This window comes from Ochotona princeps, chromosome X, assembly GCF_030435755.1.
Source record: "Ochotona princeps isolate mOchPri1 chromosome X, mOchPri1.hap1, whole genome shotgun sequence".
NCBI lineage: Eukaryota > Metazoa > Chordata > Mammalia > Lagomorpha > Ochotonidae > Ochotona > Ochotona princeps.
The window spans coordinates 53,750,039-53,777,582 of NC_080865.1; the positions used below are offsets into that span (position 1 = coordinate 53,750,039).

The window sequence follows — 27,544 nt, forward strand, 5'->3', positions numbered from 1 at the left end:
AAGGCTTTGGGCTGTCCTCGACTGCTTTCCCAGGCCACAAGCAGGGAGCTGGATGGGAAGTGGAGCTCCGGGATTGGAACCGGCATGCATATGGGATCCCAGGTGTTCAAGGCGAGGACTTTAACCACTATGCTATTCACTAAATTCCTGAATAATTTGCAAACCATTGTATGTTGGGGCTGATGGAAGTTGAGAAATCTGCTTAGTCTCCCCGTACAGTATATGAGGAAACTGACATGCAAAGACGTGACTTGTCTAAGGTGACACAGCTCATTCACCATGAAGTCACAACTAAAGCCAGAAACACACGAATGAAATATTCTTTCTAAGGATACCACCCTTATGCATGACATGAGAGGGGAATGAAGTTCAGTGTCAAGATTGTATTCGTAGATGAATTCCTGATCTGTGACAGTCTGTTGTAGCAGCATTTACTTCTGTACAAAGTAGTCATTCTGCTTCAGATCGCAAAATACCTGGGGCAGAGTTATTACTGCAGAGTATACTGTCGTTTAGAATTAATTCAAAATATACCCTATTGCATTCTCTCCTAAGGGTGTCTAAGCAATGAAACTAAACCTCTAATGTTGCCTGTGGAAGTAAAGGGCATGATAAGGAGATGTTTATACTGGCGTGGAGCCAGAAGGAACTGCTCATTTTCAAGCTTTGGTCATTGAGAGGCCATTTCTTGTAATCTAACTAGCTTAGATATGCACTGCTTTCCTCATATGTAACCTTGAATACTGCCTCCTCTAATGGGCCATGTGACGTGTGTGTGTATGTGAGAGAGAGAAACAGAGATCTGTGTCTTTGTAAACAGTTGCATTGCAGGATTCTGGATTACCAGCACTTTAATTTGTTCTTGAAATTGTTCCGTTTTTCATATCAAGGTTTGCATAGTGACATTCACATATTCAGAGTTTTGGATGTAATTAATAGCAACAAATTAGTGTGAAGGAACTGATGGCAAGACAGTTTTACTTACTGAACTACTTTTCACAATCTATCAGAAGAGTCCCCAGAATAGATCATCATGAATTTCTCTGTCTTTGGGGACAAAGTGGTGCAGTTTTAGAAATGAGCTGCGGGTGACATGACTGCCACACGGCGAGGTTTGAAGGGGGGAAAGCGAGAAAGAAGTGAGCTTCAACACTCACTCCGCTTCTGCTCACTTGTCTGCAATTTCAGCTGCTGCTCCGAAGTGCTTCAGAACGCAAGGTGAGCTAGACTGTTGGCAGCCCAGTTGAGAAGGCTGCAAGCCTGCGATCCGGGCAGCTGGAGAGTGTTGCGGTAGCTGCTTTCCTGTGCTAAGCTGATTTACTTGTTTAAGGTCTGACCTCATCATCCTGTCAGTATGGGTTCCCACCTACACGGCTAGCTACAGCTTTCTGCTTCAGCTGCAAGGCTGGAAGTATTCTCAGTGTTCCATAGGCGGCGGGGGAGGGGAGCAAAAGCTAGCGCGACTGCTCCCCTGGCACTTGTGCTTTTGTTAATTCCCCGAAGAGGCAGAGAAACACGAGATAACAAAGGCTCCGTTTCCTTTCTCTGAGAGAAGGCTTTTGTCTTGCCTCCTGCTACGATGTCAGTGTCCGGCAAGAAAGAGTTTGATGTGAAACAGATCCTAAGGCTACGCTGGAGATGGTTTAGTCATCCTTCTCAAGGTTCGCCCAGCACTGGAAGCTGCCTTCAGCAGGAAGGATATGAGCATAGAGGGACCCCGGTTCAGGGCAGATTGAAGAATCACTCTCGGGACAGAAACGGACTAAAAAAAAGCAACAGTCCTGTCCACCACAATATACTAGCACCAGTGCCAGGACCGGCCCCTGCCTATCAAAGAGCCCTTCAGAATTGGCACCAACAAAACCTGATAGAACATCTTCAAGCAAATGAAGAGACCCCTAAAGAAGTTACAGGAGAAAATTTGTTCAAAGAAGCTTATGAGAAACGCTCGCAGGATCTGGAGATGATGGCTGAGGACAATCTAGAAGATTCTACAGCAAGGTAGGAGTTTTTGATTGTGCTGCCGAAAGCCGTACAGCCTAGGTTTACTTATCTTGGAAAACACAATCCCACTTAGAGTTTAAATGGAAAGTATGATAATAAACTATGAATCTGTATGGACAGTCAGGGACTCCAAGGAACCCTATTTCTGATTCTCTAAAGGCAAAGTGTAATGATACATATATTTTAGTATCTAATAGGAATTGTTTTAGGGTGCTGAGTTTCCTTCTCCTAGTCCATTCCATTCACTTAAGGATTGTTTGCATTCTGATATGTTTACCGGGATTACTCATTTTCTGCAAGTATCCTTTGGGACTTAAATGTCCAGATGTCTGCAAGTCTTTGTATAAGTGTCGTGAATCATGCAGAACTCTTTCTGACTTTGTGAGTTAGGTCAACTCTGACAAAATAAAAGTGCAACTGCAGGGTACCTCCTTATCTCTTCCTTAGTTCATAGTTGCCATAGGGACTTTTGAAACTATGCTGAATTTATACGGGAATATATGACAGCTTCATTTGACATTTGAGATTCATAGCAACAAATATTCCACATAAAATAAGAAATACAAACATCTCTTACAGAATGAGATCCTAAAGTAGGAAATGGAGCATAACAGCTATTGCCAGACATTAAAATGAAATAGAAAGTGACAATATATTGTAGCTTGTGTGTAAGTTATTACACATCAGAGTTGTGTCTTTACTCTTGTGTCCACTGGTATTGTTTGAGGGGAAGAAATTTGTGCTTTGCTCTCTAATAATGTGAAATATAATTAATCTAGTGCATCTTTTCTTCTCTGTTTTTCTTTATGGCTATCAGAAATGTCTATATCCCTAAAATGTTTCAGACACCATTAGCAAGCTTTTCAATGTAATTAAACTGTAGAAACACCACAGAAAAGGAAATGTTTTTGATGTACTTATAATCACACAATATTTGACATGAAGCCATGAAGCTATGCTGATTTGTTGGAAACCTAGATATTCAGCATACTGTGTCTCTAGGGGACAGGAAAATTTCCCTCTTGATGTAACTTTTCCCAGGGTGTTTGCTGTGTCTTGCTTTCATAAACTCAAAGCAATATGAAGACAACATAACCATACAGTGGCAAAAGGCAAATCAATAGTTCAAAGTGAGATATTTGTAGAATTTAGCTGTCATGAAGTGTAAACATGAAGACTTTGTGAATGACTTTGAGTATAATATAAATTGTCCTTATGTAGATGTAAGGTGTAAAGTGTGTATCTTAGGGAAATGCTATATAATTGCTGGGATTGCCAGTTGCATTTGGAGCACCTGATGGAATTCTCAGATGACAGGCAATCCATACGTTTAGATTTAGCAGGTTTTCAAATTCTCTTTTCTCAGCATGAAGAGTAGTTTTAAAAAGTGTTGAAGTTTGCCATTCTAAATACTTTTGTTTCTGTTGTAGGGAAATCTAAATTATCTACTGTACTCTCTTAAAAACACATCCTAAAGAATATGAGAATGAGAATTGCTGGTTTAGTATGTTTACAATTAATTAGATGAGAGAAAAAAATGCTGAATGTCAGCTATAAAACATTATATACAATTTTAAGAAACGTATTTCTCTTTTCTTTTGATTTCTTGAATGACTTTTTAAATATTTTGTTTTAATTTTATTTCGCTCCCTCTCCCCAAGTTCCCTCCTCCCAATGCTTGTCCCCCCCTTTTATTACAGTAATATAATCTTTCATCAGCAGTCTCATGTCCATCATTTTGCTGTTTAAATGTACGTTTACATTGTAGGTTTGGACAATGGCAGACTTTTTCATGTTCTAACGAAATGCTTTGCTAATTGTCCTACGGTTTCTGTGGAAAGTTAATGTCCCCTTAAAATTAGTGCAGGAAGAGCTTTTACTGATGTGCCAAGGATATGTTAGGCAGAAGGAAAGGGGTTATTGATTAATTTATTGAGTGGGATGTAGTCATTTGTTCTCTCATTTCCATTCTCAATCTCCTGTCTTGGTCAAGGAAAACTGGAGTTTTCTGACATGGTTTCTCTAATGCTTCCTTTCTCCAGTGAGATTGGGAAGTAGGGATAATGGAGCTGGATCAGTTAGCAAAGGCCTCTCACGCTCTCAATATTCACACTTGTGGTTTTCAAAAAGAAAAATTGCAATTAATGTGGAGAATTATCACACTAGAATGAGGTGAGCTCTGGCACTCGGGGCAAAATAAGTGACTTTGAGTCATTCCACTTTCTACAAATACAATGATTATAACAAGGACTCAATTACAAATATGCATGTGAGAAAAACTCACAATTTGTCCTAAAATAAGGATATGGAAACCAATATTAAAATATAATAATATGATATTTTGAGGATTTACGAAGCAAGGATACTCCTATATAATTAAATTATAAATGTGTATTGCATTGAGAAGCACCTCTGTATCATAATCTCATGCTGTGTATATGCACATCAATATGTTTATTATCAGAAACCTGGACTCAGTGGTAGTTTTCTTCTTGTCCTAGTTGTCTACTAACCTTGCATCTTCCCATTCTCATAACCACTGGCTTAAGCATCCTTTATTACAACCATAATATCAAGAAAAAGAACAAATATTTTATAATGTGCTATGATCATGTTTACTAGATGATAGAATATTAACTTAAAAAGTAATACACATTAGTCTTTATGGTTTCTTATAAGTAAATGATTGGATAAGTACATAACTTGATGCTACACTTTTAACATTACTCAAGATTCTAGTAAATTGCATTTGCTAAAACAACTGCAATTATTTCCTCACTGTGATTGAGGATGTAAAATAAAAAGCAGATGGGTCCAGAACATAGCCTAGTACAAAATTAGAGGTACACAGGGTTGTTTAATTGAAGAAATTTAAAAGAATTTTGAACATGTGCTCAACCTACCTGTTGGGCCTTTAGGTTTTTGCAGAACCAAGTAACTGTTCTGATACATGATTTCATATGTATTTCCCAGTGCTACATGGGAAGACAGCACTCCAAGTTTCTACTGCACTTCAGGCCTGTCCAATATTACAGTGAAATTTACCTAGAAAAAAATGCAGCTGTCAAGCATGTTGATGTCTTAAATAAAGATTGGATGAAGAAGACTTCAAATTCATTAATTCATTCCAGAAATCCTGAACAACATTGTATGCCAGGAACTGTTATTATTGATACTATTGATAAAACAGGATAAAAGCAGAGAAGCTCTTCTCATGGTATCCCCATGCTATTGGGGAGACAGATGCAATAAAAAATAAACTAAAGCTACAATACTGCATGACTCCACATCATATGAAGGAAAATTAGAGGAAAAAGATTGATAGGAGGGGTGCTCCTTCAGATAGGAAAGACTTTTCTGAAGAAGTAATCCTGGAGTAGAATTTTACATAAGATGAAGAAAGATACCAAAACATGTGATTCAAGGATTTGGAGCAAAGGAGAGATTACTGTTCTTCTATGTGAGGTTACTTTAACCACCATCCATCTTTTTCTATCCAAATTAGTGTCACACATACTCACAGAGTCCATTGATTAATGTTAAAGTCATCCTTTAACTAACTGATGGAGTTTAAAAAAAAAAAGGTAAACAAACATGTCCTGCTAAGCTGTCCATTATAGTGATTTCAGTATCACATGCATGGCACATGGTCACAGAGGTGACTTTCCAGTCCTCCTGTAACCATGGTGTCATTTTGTCCTCTGGGCATCTGGCTATTTAACTTCTTGACCATATGCCACATGGACAAGGGCCTATGTGTTTTGTTAAAACAGACGCATGACAGTGTATTTGCTTTCTTAAGCAAACCATTCAAATAGGGTCAAAAGCACTGTGGGTCTTCATCTTTCCCATACCCCCATCAGTGCTACAAAATCTACTTGTGAAACATTTACTCATAAGGGAACTCCTGAGTCTAGGAGTAAAATTTATTTGAAGATACTTTTTTAACACAAATGAAAGTAAATTCTGAAGATATTTTCAAGAAGAATCTTGCAGAAAGAAATAGCCTTGAGATGACAGTGAACTTGATGTGCTCAAACACAAATGAGGATGGTACCTCTGGACTGGAGTGCTCAACAAAGACAGTGATAGGAGATGACTTTGGAAAAGAAACCATAATGAAACAAAGGTACTACAGCTTTAAAAGTAAGAACCTTTTTTGACAAATACCGTGTCAAGCAGCAAGCACTTTCCATATCTTTTCTCATTCTCTCAAAGAAAGCGTTTAATGTGAAAATGACATTCACATCTACAATTCATATTTATCCAGATACTGTTTTGTTGGATATCTCTTGTTGCTTATTTTTATCCCAGGCAAAAATAGTGTTGTTTTCTAAAGTTCAGAGCTAGGTTTGCTTCAATAGCTTTACACTGCATTATTCATCAGAAACTGTCACTGCAAGAGAAAGAATAGGAACAGTTGTTTATAGAAAGGTTAACATTAAATCTTTTAAAACGTAGTTTAAAATGGGGCTTAAAATACAAAATTCTATAAGTGATTCAACTGATTTACTAAATTTAAAGCATACAAATAATTTAAATTGAATGCAGTGATTTCTAACTTATTTAGAGATAACATCTCTATTAATTGGTTTCAATTTCTTGTTTTTCCTGGCATCATTCCTAAAAGTGAGATATGGTGGTCCCCAGACTTCATTCCTGTATCAGTGTATCAATTGGCATCATGATGCATTAAGGTACATTTAATATCCGAATAATTGGGGCTCTGTTCTACCTATAACAATCTGTTGATACTTTAGGGCCACATTTCTTCAAGGTGTTTGTGGAAAATGGAAGAATGAGTTTATGTTGGTGCATAGAATGTTTGAAAACTTTATATAGCCATATTCATAATACACATTTTCCATATTTTATGAAAATGTTTTCATGGAAAGAATTCATATTTTAATTCCTCTTTTCCATGAACCTGGGCCCCTTGATTTCAATCTTGGTGAACAGGATGGAATTCCAGGCTCCTGAACAGAGCCAGGTTTAGCCCTGGATATTGTGGCCATTTGAAGAATTGAATCAGCTGTTGGAAGGTGGATGAATCCCTCCCTGACCTCTCCCCCTTTGTCTCTCTCTCCCTCTCAAATTGATTGATTAATTTAAAAAATAGAGCAGGGAAACCAGAATAAATAGAAGTTATTTGGAACATAGAATAGTCAACAAAAACATCTTTAATCAAAATGTAATATTCTACAGTATGTAGCTAACCACAATTGTAGTGTCAGATAGTAAGACATGCTCACAAAAAAAGGTGCAGGCAAGTCTAAGTGATGCAGGAGCCAACTAAAGAGTGTTCCTAATGATCATAATCGGGCAATTTGAACAACATCATTGTATTGGATTATAGAACAAAATGTAAGTTAAACATCTAGGAGTTTGTATTAATGTAGATGGATAACACATGACAAGAAGATTGATCTGCTGTCCAGAATTCCAAATAATTTACCTAGGTACTCTGTCATCAAGGTACTGGAGCAGAATACTGAGCTAAAAGAGAGGGCTACCTGTAATGACTTATTTCCCAGTGGGGAGTTCTGCATAAAAAGGGCCAGGTTGCATCCACTTGCATTGTTAATGGAAAAATCCGACAAACACCTTCACTATGTAATCCAAGTTAGCATCCGGATCATTTAGTCACATCAACAGTACGTACAAATGTTCTGAAGTGATGAGGACAATATTATAACTATCTTCTTTCTCCCCCGAACCCATTATCCCAAACACATTGGTAGAAAAAGAAAAGTTCAAATATTAGATCATTCTACCATATGCCTAGTCTGTAATCCTGAAACTACCCATGTTGTCAAAAACAAAGAAATTTTGAGAAACCGTCACAATTAAGAGGAACCTAAAGAGACAGTCTGAATAATTGTATGCTTGAGCAGAAAGCTGCGGGAATATGACTTAAGACAGACTTTAGTTAGTAATATCCATATTAGTTGCTTAATCATAGTATTTTCCACGCCAATATAAGTTGTTAGTAAAGGAAGAACTGTGTGTGAGCTGTATGGGAACTCAACGTAACATTACAAAATTATTACAGGCTTTCAGTTTTTAAAAAGCATATTATATTTTGGCACAGGTTATTTTATTAAACAGATTTTTATTTTTATTTTTATTTTAAAGATTTATTTTATTTTTATTACAAAGTTAGATATACTGAGAGGAGAAGAGACAGAGAGGAAGTGGAGCTGCCAGGATTAGAACCAGCAGCCATATGGGATCAAGGCGAGGACCTTAGCCACTAGGCCACGCTGCCAGATTTTTAAAATCAACACCAGAGGATTATCTGATGTGAAAACTGCATCTTAGTTCTTGGTCCTTGTGTATTTTCTCTGTCGAGTAGCTGAGAGATTACCAAGTCAGAATCAATGGGGGTGTTATAGTCTCTCTCTCTCTCTCTCTCTCTCTCTCTCTCTCTCTCTCTCTATATATATATATATATATATATATATATATACACACATATATATATATGTGTGTGTGTTTATATATATATGAATAAATATATATTCATATATTTATTCATAATAAATATATATATGAATAAATCCTGTATTTTCACAAATAAAATAATACCCTCAAAAAAGTTCTAAGGAAGTTAGCTTAAGTTGTGGTCACACACACAGTGACTACAAGTTATACTAAGCTCTATTCAGATGGCACTGTTATTTGGTGTGCACTGACTTTAAGGCCCTAGCAAATATCAACTTCATAGCACAGTATAACAGAAAAACCATTGCATTAAAAATGTTTTATTTGTGAGGGGGCAGAAGGCACTCCCATCACTGCTTCACTCTCTGATTGCCTGCAACAGCCAGCACTGAACCAAGCTGAAACTGGGAGCCAGAAACTCAGTCTGAGCCTCTCACATGCGTGGTAGAGATCCAAATACTTGAGCCATCAGCTGTAAGGTGTTCAATAGCAGGAAGCTGGAATCTGCAGCAGAGCTGGAACTCAAACCTAGGCATTGTGATATGGATGCAAACCTAACTGTCTGGCCAAATGATTGCTCTACTTTCTTTTTTTATTACTGGGAACGACCGAGTACAAATGAACTTCCAAGCATTTCTTAGCATTTTCAAGCGATATATCAGGTCTTTGATAAGGAAAACACAAAAATAGCCTGCAAGCCTTTTTGTGTTTCGTTTTATGGCTATCTAAAATTCTCTTACAGGAGGAAAATAATGACACATATATGACAAACTTCCATCTGTAAACACCTTTGTTTTCCCACACTAAATGAAATATGTAACAACTGAATACATTTTACTGTGATGGTTGAATTTCATTTAGATAAACTCACTAAACAGAATGGAAAATGTGCTGCCACAGTAATTAGAAGCATGTTGTAAATATACTTTTAAAAGAACTAGCTGAATAGAAGTAAAAAATAAAAATGTTTTTAGTTATTTGATGTTTTAAGATGGAACAGGTAATCTTGAACTATTAAGCAAAGTCCATTGCGTAATAGTTTACTCTGGTGGTCTGTGCTGTGATTTAGAGGGTAAAGCCACTTCTTGCAACACCAGCACTTTATTATAAGTGCTGGGTTAAGTCCTTACTGCTCCATTTCCAATGTAAGTTTCTGATGATGAACCTGGGAAAGCAGTGCAAGATGGGCGAAGTGTTTTGAGACCAGGAAGAAGCCCCTGGCTCCTGGCTTCAGCTTGGTGCAGCCCTGACTATTGTGACCATCTGGCGAGTGAACCAGTGATTAAAGATCTCTCTGATTCTCTCTTTCTATTTCTCTAATACTGCCTTTAAAAATAAAATAAACTTTTCAAAAAGCAAGTTTTTTTCTGGAAACATTGAAAAAAATCTATCACCATTATTTCTGCTGCAACACAGCAGTGTTGGTTATCATACTTATTACTCAGGAAAGAATGTGGAGTTCTTTGTTACTCTTAATTAACTTTTCTTCGCCATTCACAATTAGTCACAATGACTTATCTGTTGTGGGCTTTTGAATGCTACTATACAGAGTGTGCATCTTGCCCTCTTACCCAGTCTGTTGCTATTGATTCCTTAGGAGACATACGAAGCACCTTGTGATATTTTTACTAGCTCTTTAATTTAAATGATTGGTTCTTGGTAATGCAAGTGCTATCTTTTTAAATGGAAGCTCTCTGTTAAATAACTGTGACATATGTTTCCTTTTCTGGTTAATACCTATCTCCATATCTGTAACAACACTGAAAAACAACTGGATGAAGAGCAGATTGTCAGGAGAAATTGAATGCAGTTTTAGGTCTGCTGTAACGTTCCACAAGTCAGCTGCTTAACTCAGGCATGAGTGTTCTTTTGCCTTTTCCTCCATTCAAGAAGTATTAGCTCCTACCAACGTGCATTATGCTTTCCTAGGCACCCAAAGGAATAAATAGATAAATAATGCTTGCCCATTACCATTAACCACATAGCCTCCCAATGTAGTTGAAGAAATAAATTATTTTCAGTTAAAAGGCTTCATGGCCTCAAAACTGAAGTGCATAATAAGAAATTTTTAAGTTTCTCGGTCACTGAACTGTGTCGACATTCAAGGGCTAGAAAGCATCCTCTGGCCAGAGAAATCTTACAGTGTCTGATGGAGGAGACATGATTTGATGCAGATATGCTTTTGAGACAGACAGGAGGCAAAATGAAACCTAGATGGAAAGATAAGTACAGAAAGCCTTTCCTGCGCAAAAAAAAAAAAAAAAAAAAAAAAAAGAAGAAAAAAGGAGGGATAACTAAAGCATACTGAAAAGATACATTTCAGCTTCATTAAAGTGGATAATATTCTGCAGAATAGGAGAAAATTAGGCTGAAAATGAAGTCAGGGCTAAATTATGGTGATTTCTTAAGATATAAAATAAGGAATATGTATTTTATTTTGGAAGTTAAGCATTTTCACTCATTAATAAATCTCTAAACTATTTTGTGAATATGAATGTGTAATATAAGTTGTATTCATTTTGCTCACATTCTCAAAAAGTTCCATTTCACAAGAAGACAAGCACAATGAAAATCTAGTGAAAACTACTGAACTCTAAAATAAAATAATAAAAATAACATTTATGTCATTGAATTTCCTGAGCAGCAGAAATATATGAGAAATTTTTAGTCAATGAGAATCTTGCAAGGAGTGTTTCCTTAGGAAGTTAGAAGTATATTATTTTTACTTTTCAGACTAATTATTGAGTTGATTCATGCTAACTAATCCACCAAAAAGATTCCAGGTTTTTGAGAATTTCCTTCAAGTGAATGTCTAGATTACAACTTCATAGCTGTTCCTATTAATAAATGATGAAATAGAATAAGTAAATCAGTGTTGCAAAGACAACACACACACATATATAACTCATATCCATACATATTAGAGTCGGTGTATGTAAACACACATATACTCACATTAGAATACATTAAGAAGGCAAAGAAAAAAATGTGTGTAGATTATTGTGGTGCAACAGTTTAAACTGTCAGGAGGGATCCCCAGGCATCCCCTGTTGGACTGCCTGCTTCAAATCTAGATTACTCCATGCTTCTAATCTTTTTTCCTGTTCCTGCACTAGGGAGGCAACAGATGATGGTCCAAGGGCCTGGATTCCTTCCACATATGTGCGAGACCAGGAAGGCGTTCCTGGCTTCTGGCGTCAGTCTGACCTATTTCTGGTTTTTGTGGTCCTTGGGGAAGTGTACTAGAAAATAAAAGATGCTTTGCCTGTCAATCTACCTTTCACACAACTAGAATTTTTGTTTTGGAACAAATTATATTGCAATCAGGTCCCTGCCACCTCCATGGGACATCTGTATTGTATTTTGGCTTTCAACTTTAGTATGGCCAAGCTAGGGCTGTTGTGTCTGTTTACAGAGTGAGTCATCAGATGGAAGTTCTTGGTATTTCTCTCTCTTTGCCTCTCTATCTCCCTTCCCAATTAAAAATGAAAGAAAAAAGAAAGAAAAAAAATAAAGGAGAAACTACTCAAATTTCCCATTGCTAGTAATAAGCTTTTATTATGTTCACTTTCAGGGCTTATCAATATAGACTTTCCATAAGGAAAAGCAAGTGAAAATTGAACTGCAATGGATAAATTAACCAGAATCAGTATGCAATGTGGTTGAGAAAGTTAAAGGAAACTCACTAAACAACGGGAACTTTGGTTAGGAGTCTCGGTCAGTAGACCTGTTCAGGGCCCTACGATAAGAGAACAGAGAGAAACACACACACACACACACACACACACACGTGTAAAACATTAGAAGATGAAATGGAATAGAAGTGCCACTGTTCCATCTCTAAGCTTCTGATTTTTTTTTAAGAATTATTTATTATTTTTATTACAAAGTCAGATATACAGAGAGGAGGAGAGACAGAGAGGAAGATCTTCCGTCCAATGATTCACTCCCCAAGTGACCACAAAGGCTGGTGCTGCGCTGATCCAAAGTCGGGAACCAGGAACCTCTTCCGGGTCTCCCACGCGAGTACAGGGTCCCAAAACTTTGGGCCGTCCTCGACTGCTTTCCCAGGCCACAAGCAGGGAGCTGGATGGGAAGTGAAGCTGCCCAAACTAGAACGGCACCCATATGGGCTCCCAGGGCGTTTAAGGTGAGGACTTTAGCCGCTAGGCCACGCAGCCGGGCCCAGCTTCTGATGGTTTTAATGCAATAAAAGGAGACCCTAGTAAAAGGGGCTATTCTTGGGTGAATTCTCTTTGCCAATATTGCTAAATAAAAGCTTGAGGTTTCACTGTGCTTCAGAATCATTTGGGAAGCTCAATAAAAATATGCTTACTCAGCGTCTACCACCATAGTGGGGGAGGGGGGCTGGAGTGCACATAGAAATGTGAATTTTTAACTTTTTAGGTAATATTGAATTATGATCCAAACTTAAAAATGCAAACACAAAACCCAAGACCTCAACAACCCCTGCCAGTGCAATTCATCAACACTTCTAAAGGATCCTAACACTTATATATTGATAAAGTAAATCAAAAGGAAACTTAAAAAACAAGGAAAGCTTGAATCTGTGATTTACACGCACAAGTTATCAATGTTGAGCAAACTGCTGCTTTAAAGAATAGAATTACCATATTAAGTGCTCTGTCCCTCCTATGTGTAACCTATGAGGTTCTGTGGAAGGCAGGTAAAGGAGTGAAAAAACTTTCATACTGTTTGTATCGAGTCAGTAATACCAGTTGAAACAGAAAAGAGCACCCCCAATAAATATGTAAGGAGCAAACACAATAGCAACTTAGTTTAGAGCCTCTGATAGTTGGCATAGATGCTATCCAGGACAATTACAGCCTAAATAGGATTAATGATTCAAGATCTCTAGACATTTAAACATAGAAAGGTTAACCCAAGAACAGAAAAAATTCCACATGGAAATTTTTTATGTGTCATTAGTTTAAAAAAAAAAAAAAAAACAGAAGCAGGGCAGACTGCCCTCAAACACTCTGATGTTCAATTTGGATTTTCAATTTGGAAAGTTGGGCAATACTCTGTAATATGACACTCCATACATGCACATTGTCATTAAAAACCCTGCTTGTGTACTGGTACCCTGCCCAGTTACTTGTAACGCCCCCTCATCCCCATAACTAATCAGCTGCTCCTCTTTCTCTTCACTTCTGGTGGTTGTTACTTTACAGTTGTTGCTCCTTTCTATAATTTCTATAATATACTAAATGGGCTAGTATAATAACACTACAAAAGTCTTAAAATAGTGCAATTTCAAACTGAAAGGTTTAAAAAAAGGAATAGGAGCCAGAACTATGACATAGCAGATGAAGTATATGGGCACAGGTTCAAATCCCAGCAGCTCCACTTCCAATCCAACTCAATATTAACGGTCTGAGAAAAGCAGCACATGGCCCAAGTTCTTGGGGCCCTGCCATGCACATAGAAGATCTGGATGGAACTCCTGGCGCCTGGCTTCTGCCTGGCCCAGCCCTGGCTGTTGCGGCTATCCGGAGGAGTGAACCAGCAGATGGAAGACCTATCTCTCTCTTTGTGTCTCACCTTATCACTTGCCGTCAAATAAATACATATTTTTTTAAATGAAGCCTTTCTCTACAAGTGATGACTGATGAAGAAATCTTTTATTTGATCACTTTTCTGGAGCACTGGGTCCATCTTCAAACACAGTGAAGGGAGCTCGATAACAATTAGCATGGGCTTTACATCTATATAAAATACGGAAACACTTGAACTTGCTCCACATAATCAGAACAAATACACAAGCTGTAATAATTTTCATGATTTAGGCACATCAATAGAGAAAGAAAATTCTACCCATTCTCTTGTTTACTTCCATTTTATCATGTCTGTAATAATTGCGTATTTACAGATATCTTAGCATTTTCAGAATAAAGGGGACTGCTAAAAATCAGTGCAAGTTGGAAAGCGGAACCTAAAATTTGGAATGACTACGGCTAAAACAGATGAAAAGCAAGGATTGTAAGAATTAAATTTCTTAACTCCTGAACTTCTACCACATTGTTTCCTCAACAGAAAATTGGACTTTCTTTTGATTCAACTGTGTGTACTTGAGATAATGAAACCAATAAGTAATTAGAGTAGGTGGATCACACAATTTCCTGAAATAAAATATTTGAAATGATGTGACATTTTAAATCAGATAACTACCACATATAAGATATAGACATTTCAAAATATTAACATTCCAATAGTAATTCATCTTGTATCACTGTTTTCAGAAAATTTCTGAGCTGCCCAGTTAATTCAGGAGTAAATGCTATACTCTGTAAATTGTCTGTGACGTCACAGAGTCTGTTCTCTTAGGAGTTCAAGATCAAAAGATAATCCCTGCATGGGAATTTAACTGCTCATTTTGTTTCTGCCCGGTAGTAGGAGGAGTAATCAAAAACAGAGCGAATTTCTGTTTTATGGTGATGGTGTTTTTATCATAAAGAACCTTGCTTTTGCAACTTTAATCAAAAATGTGGAAATAACCCTAATACTGTTGGAATTGGTTATTGAAAAGTAAGCAACAATTACCCTAAAACAATCTAGTCTCTATTCTCTTATTTTCCCTTCAGAAATACAAAGCTTATGATAAATATGTGTATGTGCATGTATGTGTGTAGAATCTCTATGAGAACTTTTGAAATTCTGTAATTTTCTTTCTTTTAAGCCAAATGGCAGGAGTTGACACTAAGTTCTTAAAATTCTCTTTTTCATCCTCTAGATAATTTAGTTCTTTAATGACAGCTATACACTAGTCAGGGCCTTGCTGTCACAGGTTTTTACTTTGGTGTTTAGTAACTTGCAAAGATAATTGAATAAAAAATGATGGGTTCTACTCCAATTTTATGTCATTAAGGAGAGTACCTGCAAAAATATCAACGTTAATGGAACATCTAATATTCCTTCCATTGAAGCACAAATCATGTGCATTTCCCCTTGCCAAAAGTACTTTCCTTTTAGCATTCTAGGACAGCATGGGTGTTTACAGGTTTCTGAGCATCTCAGTCATTATTAGTGAAAGCATAAATCTGAAAATGTGGAGAAGGCTCATATGAGGTATGCATTACCAAGGCAAAAATGTTGAACAAAAATTAAAAATGTTTCTTTTTTCTTTTTGAATGAGTCAATATGATAATACAGCTAATTTAACTTGAGGAAAACTGAATAAGTCTTTCTTTTTTTGAAGATTTATTTATTTATTCATTTGAATGACAACATTACAGAGAGGGAGAGACAAAGATCTTCCACTCCCTGGTTCACTCCCTGGATGATTGCAATGGCCAGCACTTGGCCAGGCGAAATGCAAGAGCCAGGTGCTTCATCTGGGTTTCCCACATGGGTGCCCGGGTCCAAGCATTTGGGCCATTTTCTGCTGCTTCCCCACATCCCCATATGCATTAGAAGGGAGCTAAGCAGAACAGCTCAGACTCCATTAACTATCCATAAGTGTTGCCAGCATGGTAGGCAGCAGCTTCACCGACAGTACTACCAATGTTACCTTCACACAAACATTAATTCACAGTCAGTAAAGAATTGGAAAAGAGGATTACTCTTGTTTGCTTGAATGACAATTGTTTCACTTAAAATGTGCATCTAAATAAGCAATTGGAAGCCTAATGGACTGTTAAGTATTTTTAGTGATGAACGAATTTATATCTCTGATTTTTTTTAATTATTTATTATTTAACTTCAGTAATTACATTGTATTATGTGACACAGTTACATAGATACTTGGGTTCTCCCCACCCCTCCCCAAACCCTCCCACCATGGTGGATTCCTCCACCTTGTTGCATAACCACAGCTCAAGTTCAGTTGAGATTTCCCCATTGCAAGCGTATACCAAACATAGAGTCCAGCATCTTATTGTCCCGTCAAGTTCAACGGCTTCTTAGGAATACCCTCTCTGGTCTGATGACAGAGCCAGCAGAGTATCATCCCAGTCAATTGAAAGCTCCAACATACCATCAGCAAAAATTTACATCATTATGGAATTAATTGACATAGTAATGAGTAACCAATATGTTAAAAGTAAATGCGGGTTCCCAGCCACCTTCTGTGACCACCTCACCTATACTTCAATTTTAGTTTATACACAACATATAACATTCAAAACATAACATGTTATACATAACATCATATCATCTTAAATTAAGGCAAACATGATTTTTATAAGACTTTAATTTTTGTGATGGCTGCAAGACCATTAGTGAATTACACTGCCGCCTCCAAAGCACTGAACAGTCGAAATGGGATAGTAACCTCTTAGAGCACTGTAAAACCAGAGTAGGCTCTATTTATTGCATTCGAGCTTGTTATGAAGCTTATTTATGTTAATGTTGAGCCATCTTAATCATTCATGCTTGCTAACCCTGTATTACAGTTATTTCCAAAAGGCAGATTTGAACTTCCACACAAAGAAGGAAAACACATGGAACTCACAAACTATGTCTAGTGGAATGATATTACCACTCCTCCCTGCATCCTTCACCCAAATAGAAAGCAGTTCTGGGTCTTACAGGGACAGGTTCACATCACTATGAGACATGTTATGCTATGCTCAAGGTTTCAGCCACAGTGCTAGAAAATAATAAAGCACATTTATGAGTGAAAGAATAACTGGCTATCCCAGTCTTCTTGCTTTAGTTCACTCACATATGAGAATAAAGATATCAGTTACTTGGTGCAACTTGTTCTTTAAAAAGATGTAGGGTTTTTGTTGCTGTTGTTGTTGCTGTTTTATTTTTTTTAACCTAACAGAGTGTTATAAACTTGTGATTGTGAGGCAAAATGAAAGCATGTTACTGTAAAATTAGATTTTAAAAGATGTAAGGCAGGAGGGAGATATACAAGGGGCATAAGGTGGGAAATATTGGCCATTTTGGTAAATGAATCAGCAGAACTGTCTCTCTATAACTCTGCCTTTCAAGTAAATATTAATTTAATTTTTTTAAGAAAAATGTGTATCAGGGCACACATTTAATCGTAAGTGGATGTGGGTGCTGGAAAATCACAGTCTTATACTTCATGCCAAATAATAATGTAAAAATCAAAAGTCTGGAAGTTTCTACAGATATCTGTGTAATGCTAGGTATAATCAACAGTAACCTCCTTTCAATTTCTTCATTTCTTAACTCTGCATTTCTTTTCTGCTTTAATTACTTTTCTAAGGGAAGATAAATGAAAGTAGGAAGTGATTTATCTAGGGACTCTCAATTATAATTTTGTTTCAGATAAATAACTTCAGGGTGCAACAGACATCAACATGAATCAAACTGATATGCTAATCTGAGTTCCATATGAAATGTCTTCAAAAATAGGGAATGTGTATTATGAAAAAAATGCATAAATTTAAAAATATTTGCACTGTAGTAATTTTTTATTTTATTTTTTATTTGCAATTCCTTCACATGTTAGGCTTGACTGTGTCATAAGTTCATGATTAAATCAGGAACTAACTGTGTCATGAAGATCACATTTAAAAAGCCTGAGTTTGGACTGTATTGGCTATTGGTATTTGGTCTGGGGAGTAACTATGTTTATGTCAACTTTTATTCTATTATGTTAATTTTATTATTACAGGGTAAAGATATTTTAAATTGATGAAACTGTTCTTTTCTTAGGATACTATGGTCAATAGCCTTTGATTTTCTCAGATTTCATTGAGAAGTATAGAGACTTGAAATACTAAACAAAGCCCATCAAAGAATTTCACTTTATTTTCCTATTTTATGATGTTCATGACCAAATACAGTGAAACAAAAAATTGAAGAGAGCACTGTATAGTAAATTATTTATAATTTTCATTAAATTAGCAAATTCTAGCAAAGCAATGTGATTATATATTTTATGTACAATCTAATACAAGTTATATATATGTGTGTGTATACCAAAATATATCATATATGGTAATGGTTAGAGATTTTTCCTTTTTTTGGTTTGGTTTGTTTTCATGTTATTATCTTTCAAATTTTCTTTTAAGGTGTAAAATATTTTTGTCATAACCTTCTTTTAAGTTGTAAAATATGCTCCATTTTCCAGTGTCTCTCATTCTTTGATGTACTCATCCCATTTGGAAAAGTATTCCATTCACCCTAAACATCACTTCTTAGTAATTTCTTTATTTTTCCTTGGCTGTGCTTGTTGTTCCTCATTTTTCTTTCAATTTATCTATTTGTTTTAGAGGCACTGAGAGAGAGAAGGAGAGAGAAATAAAGACAGGGAGAGAAAAATCTCCCTCGAATGCCTGCACAAGCCAGTACTGGGCCTGGCTAAAGGAGCCAGGAACTCTATCATTTCCCACAGACGTGGCAGGGGCCCAAGCACTCGGGCCATCTGTATTAGAGGCAGAGGAGCCAGTACCCGAACCAGCACTCCACTATGGGATGCTGGAATTGTGTGCAGTGGGTTCATCAACTGCATTACAATGCCAGCTCCTCTCTACCTCTTTTTTAAGGTTTCATTTTGTTTCTGGGATCTTATAATAAGCCACAACCTGGTTTTTATGATATTCCTTTAAAAATTTCTCTGAGACTATTATATGTATGCATGTGAGTTTTACCATTGAAAGTTCATATTTAACAGTATCTTCATTAGAGGTTGGTAATGGCTACAACCTCCAGCTTTGTGCCATTTAGTGAACTTCTTCAGTAATATATTGATTAACTATCATAGCCATCCATATCACCATCAATAATTAGTTGTTTCCTTATTATTTAATATTTCATTGTGTTTCCATGGTGATCCTAATAGTTCTCAGATGGCCAATATTATAGACTGAATTTGGTAGGTGTTTGCTGAGGAGAGACCTGAAACAAAAACTGGAAATTAATACACTCATGTTCCCTGAATTCGACTAACTGTAAATGGGGAGGTAAGAATACAGTTCTTGTAATTTGACTCAATGAATCCAATGACTATTTAATGAAATTTATACTGGGATTTCCAATACATATTGATTTACAAAGAGTATTTGAATGTGCATATTATGAAAAATGCACTAATTTAAAAATTCTTCTACTTCAAAATAAAGTCATCTTTCAATTCATTTTTTCATGAACTCTTTTAATTCCTCTTTTGCATTTTAGACTTTGCTAGATCAAAGTAGTAGTGAATGCAATTTCAGCACAATATCATTATTTTCAATTATGCAAATACCAAATTTTGCATTGCAAGTATTAGAATGTCCTCATACACAGGTAATCTTGAAGTGGAGAATACTTCATTTCTATATTTTATTGTCACATAGTTCACAATGCAGATTTAGGAACCTAATGAAACTTCCCATTGTGTTCCCCCTGTTACACATGCTCCACACCCACCTTCCTCTGATCTTACTTCTTTTTATTTTTTACAACATACTTTCCAGTTCACTTTGGTATCACAAGCTACTCCATTAGGTGAAGAATTCAACAACTAGAAAGTTAAAAAAGTAAAAACCTTCTGTTCCTCAAAAGTATAGACAATGGCTGTAAGCAATAATCACATCTCAGAATGTCAATCTCACTCATAAAAATCACATTTTTGTTCTCTATGTATTAGTTACTACAAATCAGGGAAAACATATGATATCTGCCTTTTTAGGACTGATTCACAAACCATAATGACTTTCAGTTGCATCCATTTTGTTGTAAAACACAAGATTCTGTGCTTTTTATGGCAAAAAACCAAGATTTCATTTTTTATGGCTGAGTACTATTCCATGGTGTACTTATGCCATGTTTTCTTTATCCAGTCATATGTTTATGGACATCTGGGTTGATTCCATTTCTCAGCTCTTTTGAATTGAGCTGCAATAAATACAGGTACACAAAAATAGCCATCTCATATGCTGATTTCATTTAGTTTGGCTATATTCTGAGGAGTGGGATGGCTGAGTTACTAATAGTTACCATTGTAATAATCGAAACTTTTTTCTTTTTAAGAGCTATGCCCTCTTATTCCTGAGATAGGCACAGAAACATGTATTAGTGATTTGCTTTCTGAAGGTAATAATCTTTTATTGGCTTTTAAAGTTGGATTCATTTTAGAATAATCGTAACTTCACTGAAGTTAATTCAAAGGTGTCAAGAGAAAACTTTTGACTTTCATTAAAAAAAAATCCTGAGATCCTGAGACGGTGCTATTTATCATCTCACATGGAAGGGGACATTATCTCTTTTCCTAGTCAGTTTTATTCATAAATACATTGTGTTTAATCCTGCAGGCAATGTTGGACAATGAAAAGACATTGTCAAGAATCCAGATAATAAAGCTGTAAGTGGAAAGCTAGATGGACTTCATTTATTCAAAATTGACAGATAATATTATATTTTTAATCTTGTATAATATAGTTTTTCAAAATGTTTATACAGCTTGGAGTGAATAAATATAGCTAGTTTACAAAGCTGAACTGCAACTGACTATTGATTTTATGGAGTATTCCCCAGGTTATCTCTGAACCCTGAACCATCAAGGTGAACTTCCATAGAAATAGTTTAGGTTGTGATAAGGGAGAAAAAACTAATTCTACCTATAGGACATCTAAAGTAATACGCCATCATGAGAAAACACTTGCTTGATTTTCAGAGTGAGCTATGACTAAAAAACAGCAGTGGAAATTTTCCAAGATTAACTTCTTAAATCAGTCCTGTGCATATTGTGGCAGTATAGCTACAAAGTTAGGCGTGAGCTTGTGCATGAAAATATCTTTTTGCTGCTCTGCAAGTGCAAGCCAATTTTCTTCTCTCTTTGATCTTCCTCATGCTGCAGGCTCCAAATATAGTGAATACTTTGTAATGGTTTCCCATATCAGACAAAGTGAGACCTTGTAGTTTATGTTTTATCTGCTTAAAATTTTTTTTGATCTATGCCAGTTTGTATCCAATCTGCTCAAAATATATGGCATCATTTCTTCTATAAAACAATCAGGAATTAAAAAACATTCATAAAATGTCTAATATACGGAAGAAATAAGCTAGTTGATGTAAATAATGGAATTCAATATCAGTTCATGCTATCCAATGTAAAAAAATGCTTACTGTTTTCTGCATAAAAGCTATTCGCGGTTCCATATTCACCTATAAGTAAAGTGTGTCAGTGATCTGAAAAATTTTCCTGCCCCATGCTATATAAGAAGATAAGATAGGGTGCATTCTGTAGTTCAGGGTCTCTGAATTCAAATGGTAGTTTGGCTACTTCTTTACTGTTATGACATCCAATGAGTAACTTAATTTCATATTTTCGGTTTTTCTCATTTGCAAAATGAATAAAGCACGTGTAAAAGTTTTTATTGACTGTGGAAGATTAACTGAAGCAATAAATACAAAACTTGGAACATTGCCTCACATGTTAATGTTCAATGAGTGATAACATCATTATTTTACATTTCTGGGCAATTTTTGTCATAACTCACGTCACCATGTAGGTTATTAAGCATATCATAATTTTTAGATGTGATGAAAAGCTCCCTAATTATTTTCCCATTACTTATTCATTCAGTTACCAATTTAATATAAGTATTAATCATTGTCATTTTAGCAATTCTTTCATTTAACTTTTCATTTGCAGAGATTTCTAGATATAATTGCAACACAGTCAGTGACAAACATCAATTCCTCATTTGCTAAGTAGAGCTTTTAAGTAGGAATTTTTATAAACAGAAATATAAATTTCTGTTTTCTCCAAGCAGTGTATGGAATATGGATAAAGGTGAAATGCATTTAAAATATTACAATTTGGATATGGTTTGAGCTTTCTTTCAAAGCACCCATCCCATGTGCTTAAAGTTGGGTCCCAATGTTGTGATACTGAAGGGTGGCAATTGCATTGTGACTACTTTCAAAGTAATACTGGTCTCACTGAGTAAATTGTTTTCATGAGAGCAGGTAGCTATAAAGTAAACGCTCCCAATTTGTTTGGACCCTTGGGCAGTCAGCTGGTTCCTTTTGTGTTTTCCACCATGTTGTAATGCAGGCATAGTTTGCTTGCCAGGATGTTGGTGCCATGCTGTTTGGACATTCTAGCTACCAGAATCTTGAGCTAAGCTATAGAAAGTACAAACCTTTAAGTGTTTTGACAAAGTTATTAAAAATGGACTAATACATACATTTGTGTCTTCTTTGGAGTGTGGTAAAATCTACCAAAATACAGAAAAATAGCATAAATGAAAACTGTTGCATCCTTTCTGGATATTCTGGAAGCACTTATAAGACAGTTTTTATAAAACAGTTTTTGTAAAACAGTTTTTATAAAGGGGCAGCAAATAACAATAAGGGAACCTTAAAATATTCATAGACTAATAAAATTGAAAGATAGGTTTGATATGAAATTTTTTCAAATTCATGTATAGGATTTTTTCATAACATGCTTTTCATAACATTGTATGCCGACTTCGATTTGGGGGGGCACCAAAGTAAACTTCTCTTTTAATTTTTTTTTCACTAGATTTTCGGCATCCTCTTGTATTTCAGGCCTTGCACATCAATAAATTTGGGTTGCAATTACTCCAACATTCACTTGAAAGAAAGCATAGACAACAAGTACTTGGATGAGTGTGACAGTGTTCCAATAAGACATTATGGCTGTAAAATTTTGAATTTTATAATCCTGAATCTTCTTTTTTCCTTGTGATTTTAGCCATTTCGAAGTATAATTCATTCTTAGTTCTCAAATAGAACCAAAATGGATGGACAGCTGAAGCTGGCCTGCAGGCTGTAGTTTGACCATCACTAGTCTAGTCTTGGAGCACTTTGTGAGAAGTCAACAAAATGTTTTTACAACAGAAAACCATGACAAAAATGTTATGCTGTCACAGTTTTAGTTAACATGCATTACAGCTTGGAATGTTCCCATTCTGTGACTCCTTTTCATTTTTCAAAAATGTTTAAGTTTTACATTCTGTTTAGATTCAACTTTATTTTTTAAATTTTTTAAAAGATTTATTTATTTTTATTACAAAATCAGATAGACAGAGAGGAGAGACAGAGAGGAACATCTTCCGTCCGATGATTCACTCCCCAAGTGACCGCAATGGCCGGTGCTGCACCGATCTGAAGCTGGGAACAAGAAACCTCTTCCGGGTCTCCCACATGGGTACAGGGTCCAAAATCTTTGGACCGTCCTCTCCTGCTTTCCCAGGCCACAAGCAGGGAGCTGGATGGGAAGTGGATCTACCAGGATTAGAACCGGCACCCATATGGGATCCTGGAGCATTCAAGGTGAGGACTTTAGCCGCTAGGCCACGCCGCCAGGCCCCTAGATTCAACTTTTTATGTCAGAGTGATCTCACTACTGTTTGAAAAACTAAAATACCTCTGATGGTGAGAGTTTTTACACTCATATACAACAATATCTTATTTAACAGCAATGAATTCTTCACATAGCTAGACAAGTAACACTAAAGTACAAATTCTGCTGATTGTACTTCATTCATAAGTCCAAAAAACTTATAGACTCTAAAATAGATGCGTACAAACAACTGCATTAGAGTTGCTTACAATCTGGTAAACAGCAAGAAATATAGCAATAACTACAATGCTGCTGGGCTATTATAAATACAATAATAACAGTATATCCAACAAGTCATACATTTTATATCCTTAAAGTAAATAATAAAAACAGTGTAGAAAGTTGTACCCTTCATCCCAGTATGTTAACTACTGATGCACAGGGTATGTGTGACACATTCTTTAAGAAATAATTAGGTAGATAGTAGCAATAAATATATTGTTATTCCTCTGTGTATATCAGAGAGATTTTTGGTTAAAGTAAGGCCAGGTACCCAGAGTGTTACCATCCAGCATTAAATTTAGAGCTTGTGATAATATTATTTCACTTTTACTTTAATATTCCTTGTGACAGCATATGTCCCATAGATAGGCAGACTTTAAGGAGTACTAGAAAAACATTGTGTGTTCCAAATATTCTGTCCTTATCCACCACACTAATTTCCACATTTATTTTTGGAGATTACTTCCTCTTTTGTAAGGAGTCATTGTCCTTTGTTAAGCTGTAAATAGTCATGGTCTCTCTATAACAGTGCTTTCAATAGAAATGTGATACCTACAGACTCTGATATAATTTTCCATATGTTGCTCCTTTTTCTCTACTGTGGCAAGAACAAAGTAAGATTTGCTCTCTTAACAAAATTTAATTGCAATATAGTATTTTCTTAAGTATTGGTGCAATATTGTACAACAGATCTCTATAGCTTATCTTACTCTTTTTTTTCCTTTTTTTTAATAATTAGGAACGTTGCCATAACTTTATTTTTTCTGTCACATAGTATGAATGTATGAATGCAGACACATAACAGTCATTAAACATTTTATTTACTGGAAAGGCAGACTTACAGAGAGAAAGAGATACATTCTCTTCTCATTCACTTCCCCAAATGGCCACAATGGCCAGAGTTGAGATGATCCAAAGCCAGGATCCAGAAGCTTTTTTCAGGTTTCCTACATGAGTTCAGGCTCCCAAGGCCTTGGGGCCATCCTTGACTGCTTTCCCAGATCTTAAGCAGGGAGCTATATCAGAAGTGGAGGAGCCAGGACTTGAACTGGGTTCTCAGATATAAGATATGGGCATCCTGAGTAGTGTCTTAATCAGTGTATCAAACCCTTGCCACTAGTTTTATTTCATGAAGAGTCTTCATATTGTTTTCCATAGTGTACAGCATTGTGCAGGGTTCCAGTTACTCTGTTTCCTTATTGATACTTGCTATCCAGTGTTATTTTGATAGTAACCACTTTAACATGTGTTGTGATTTGAATTCATATTATTCAGTTGAGTGTCTTTATATACTATTTTTTTCATCTACTTAAAAAGGAGGAAGAGAGTATCTTCCATCTGCTGGTTCACTCCCCAAATATCCACAGTAGTCATCACTGGGCCAGGACAAAACCAGGAGCTAGGGAGTCCATTTAACTTCCCAATGAGTATCAGGGACCCAATCAATTGAACCATCGTGTGCTGCCTCATAGGATGAATTATCAGGAAGCTGGATAGGCAGCAGTGTAATCAGGACTCGGGTGCTCTGATATGGATGCCGGTGTTGAAGCAAGGTCTTAATCTCATTGGTCACAACAGCTGTCCCATAGTGTCTTTTATCTTTACCTATTGATCATTTGTAAATAATCTTGAAGAAATACCTATTCAAGTTCTTTGCTCATTTTTTAATGTTTTGTTTCTGCCATTGAGTTTTAGTACTTAGATGTCTTGTATACTAACACTTATCAAATAGTTTTTGTAAATATACTGTTTATTATACAGGTGTACGTGCATATTCTGAATGGTTTTCTTTTGTGGTAAGAAGATTTTCTAAATTGATATCTTCATATATAGCTAGTTTGCTATGCTATTGAGATTTTAATGTCTTATAAAAAAAAAGCATTGCCTAGATCAATGTCACAAAGTTTTCTCCTATGTTTTATTTTTTAGAAGCTGTATAGATTCAGGTCTGGTACTTATGATCTTATGGGCTTGTTAGCATGGAACATTGCTGACCGCCACACGCTGATCCACAGAAAATAGAGTTGGAGGCCTGTCTGGCAGGGCTAGATCCCAGAACCTGATTGAATGTCAGAACAGGGGACAGGTCACTTCATGCAGGGCCATGACACTAACCAGCATGCAAGAGAACCAGGTTCAGGGGTAGATTCCATGGGGATTTGTGGGCACAACTCTATGGGAGCACAAATCTCTCTGGTTAGGTTAAGAATGGGTGGGGTCCTGTGAAAGTGTAATCTCTGCTGGCACGCCCAAGAACTGTGGATGGGAACAGACCAGGCTAGGGAGCAAAGTGGACGCCCTAGTTGGGTTGGGTTTCCCACCAGTGAGTACAAGAGCCAGACTAAGGGCATCAGGTTGGGGTGGACATTGCTATAGCCTCCTTCAGCATGGATGTCTACTGGGTGTGTGGAACCAAAACTTGGCTACACCCTAGCACCCACTGGTTCTCTGAGCACCAGGGTGTGTGTAGAACAGGCTAGGCTAAGTCTCCCACTAAACCATGTGAAAGCTGTGTGGCTAGGCTGCAATACCTAACAGTCAGAACCAGAAAGGGTATGGACTGGTTGAGCAAGGACACTGTCCCTGTCAGGACAAGACGTGGACAAAGACAGCCTGGGTCAAGGACCCACTGGTGTGCATGAGATTTGCCACTAGGAGGAGACCAGATGAAGGAACCTGGGAAACTCCTTTGTAGGAACACAACCCATGCAGGTAAGCACAAGAACCAAGTAAAGGAGTAGCCCTGACCATGCCAGGTTACAGGGCCTGCAGGTATACATGTGGGTCAGGTCTGGGGACAGTCCTGGCTGGGCCAGTCCATAACATCCACTGACAGATACAAGAACCAGGACAGAGTGTGGTGGGATCCAGGTCAGTCCTGAACACCAGCCAGTTTACACTGGGGCGTGATAGTGGATACTGAGGTGAGAAGAGCAATACCAGCCTGGGGCCACATGATGCTGGGTTCATGAGCCCCATGGGCAGAGGATCTGGTGGGTTACCTGGCCTAGGTCCCTTGACCCACATGAACAGTGGATGCTGGGTTTGTGAGCTCCTGGGGTGGGAGATCCAGTGGCATTCAGGTCGCCTGGCCCAGGTTCTGGGACTGCCTGCAAGGTGGGTGCCGGGTTTGTGAGTCCTGAGGGTGGGGAATCAGGCAGGACTCGGGTGGCTGGCTCCTGATCCCATGGCCCGCCTGAGCCATGGGTGCCTGTTTCGTGACACTCCAGGGGTGGGGAATCTGGCAGTGTTTGGATCACCTGGTCCAGATCCTGAGGTCCACCTGCAAGGTGGATGCTGGGTTCGTGAGCCCCGGGAGTGGAGGACCCAAGGAGGCTCATGTCACCCCATCCTGGTGCTTGGTCCCGCCCGTGAGTAAAAAAGGCATAGCTGTGGATGCAGACCCTGATGCACACAGAGAATATGACAGCCCATTTGGTAGCATCGCAGAGGAAGGAGAAATAGAACTAACTGAACAACTACAGCTGCAGACGATGAAAGCAAATATCTGAGTGAATGGACACTTGAGGTCGAGTACATCAGCCAATGGGCATTGGGAGGACTGCATCACCTTTG

General features: G+C 37.1%; 1 protein-coding gene across 1 annotated transcript in view; it reads left to right on the forward strand.

The window, feature by feature from the left end:
- Window positions 1–1,240: 1,240 nt before the first annotated feature.
- Window positions 1,241–27,544, forward strand: part of KLHL4 (kelch like family member 4) — a 93,188-nt gene continuing 66,884 nt past the window's right edge. The window contains exon 1 of the mRNA XM_004592825.4: window positions 1,241–2,001. Within this exon, the coding sequence (XP_004592882.1) occupies window positions 1,580–2,001 (422 nt within the window). The 5' untranslated portion in view covers window positions 1,241–1,579. The remainder of the gene's footprint in view (window positions 2,002–27,544) is intronic.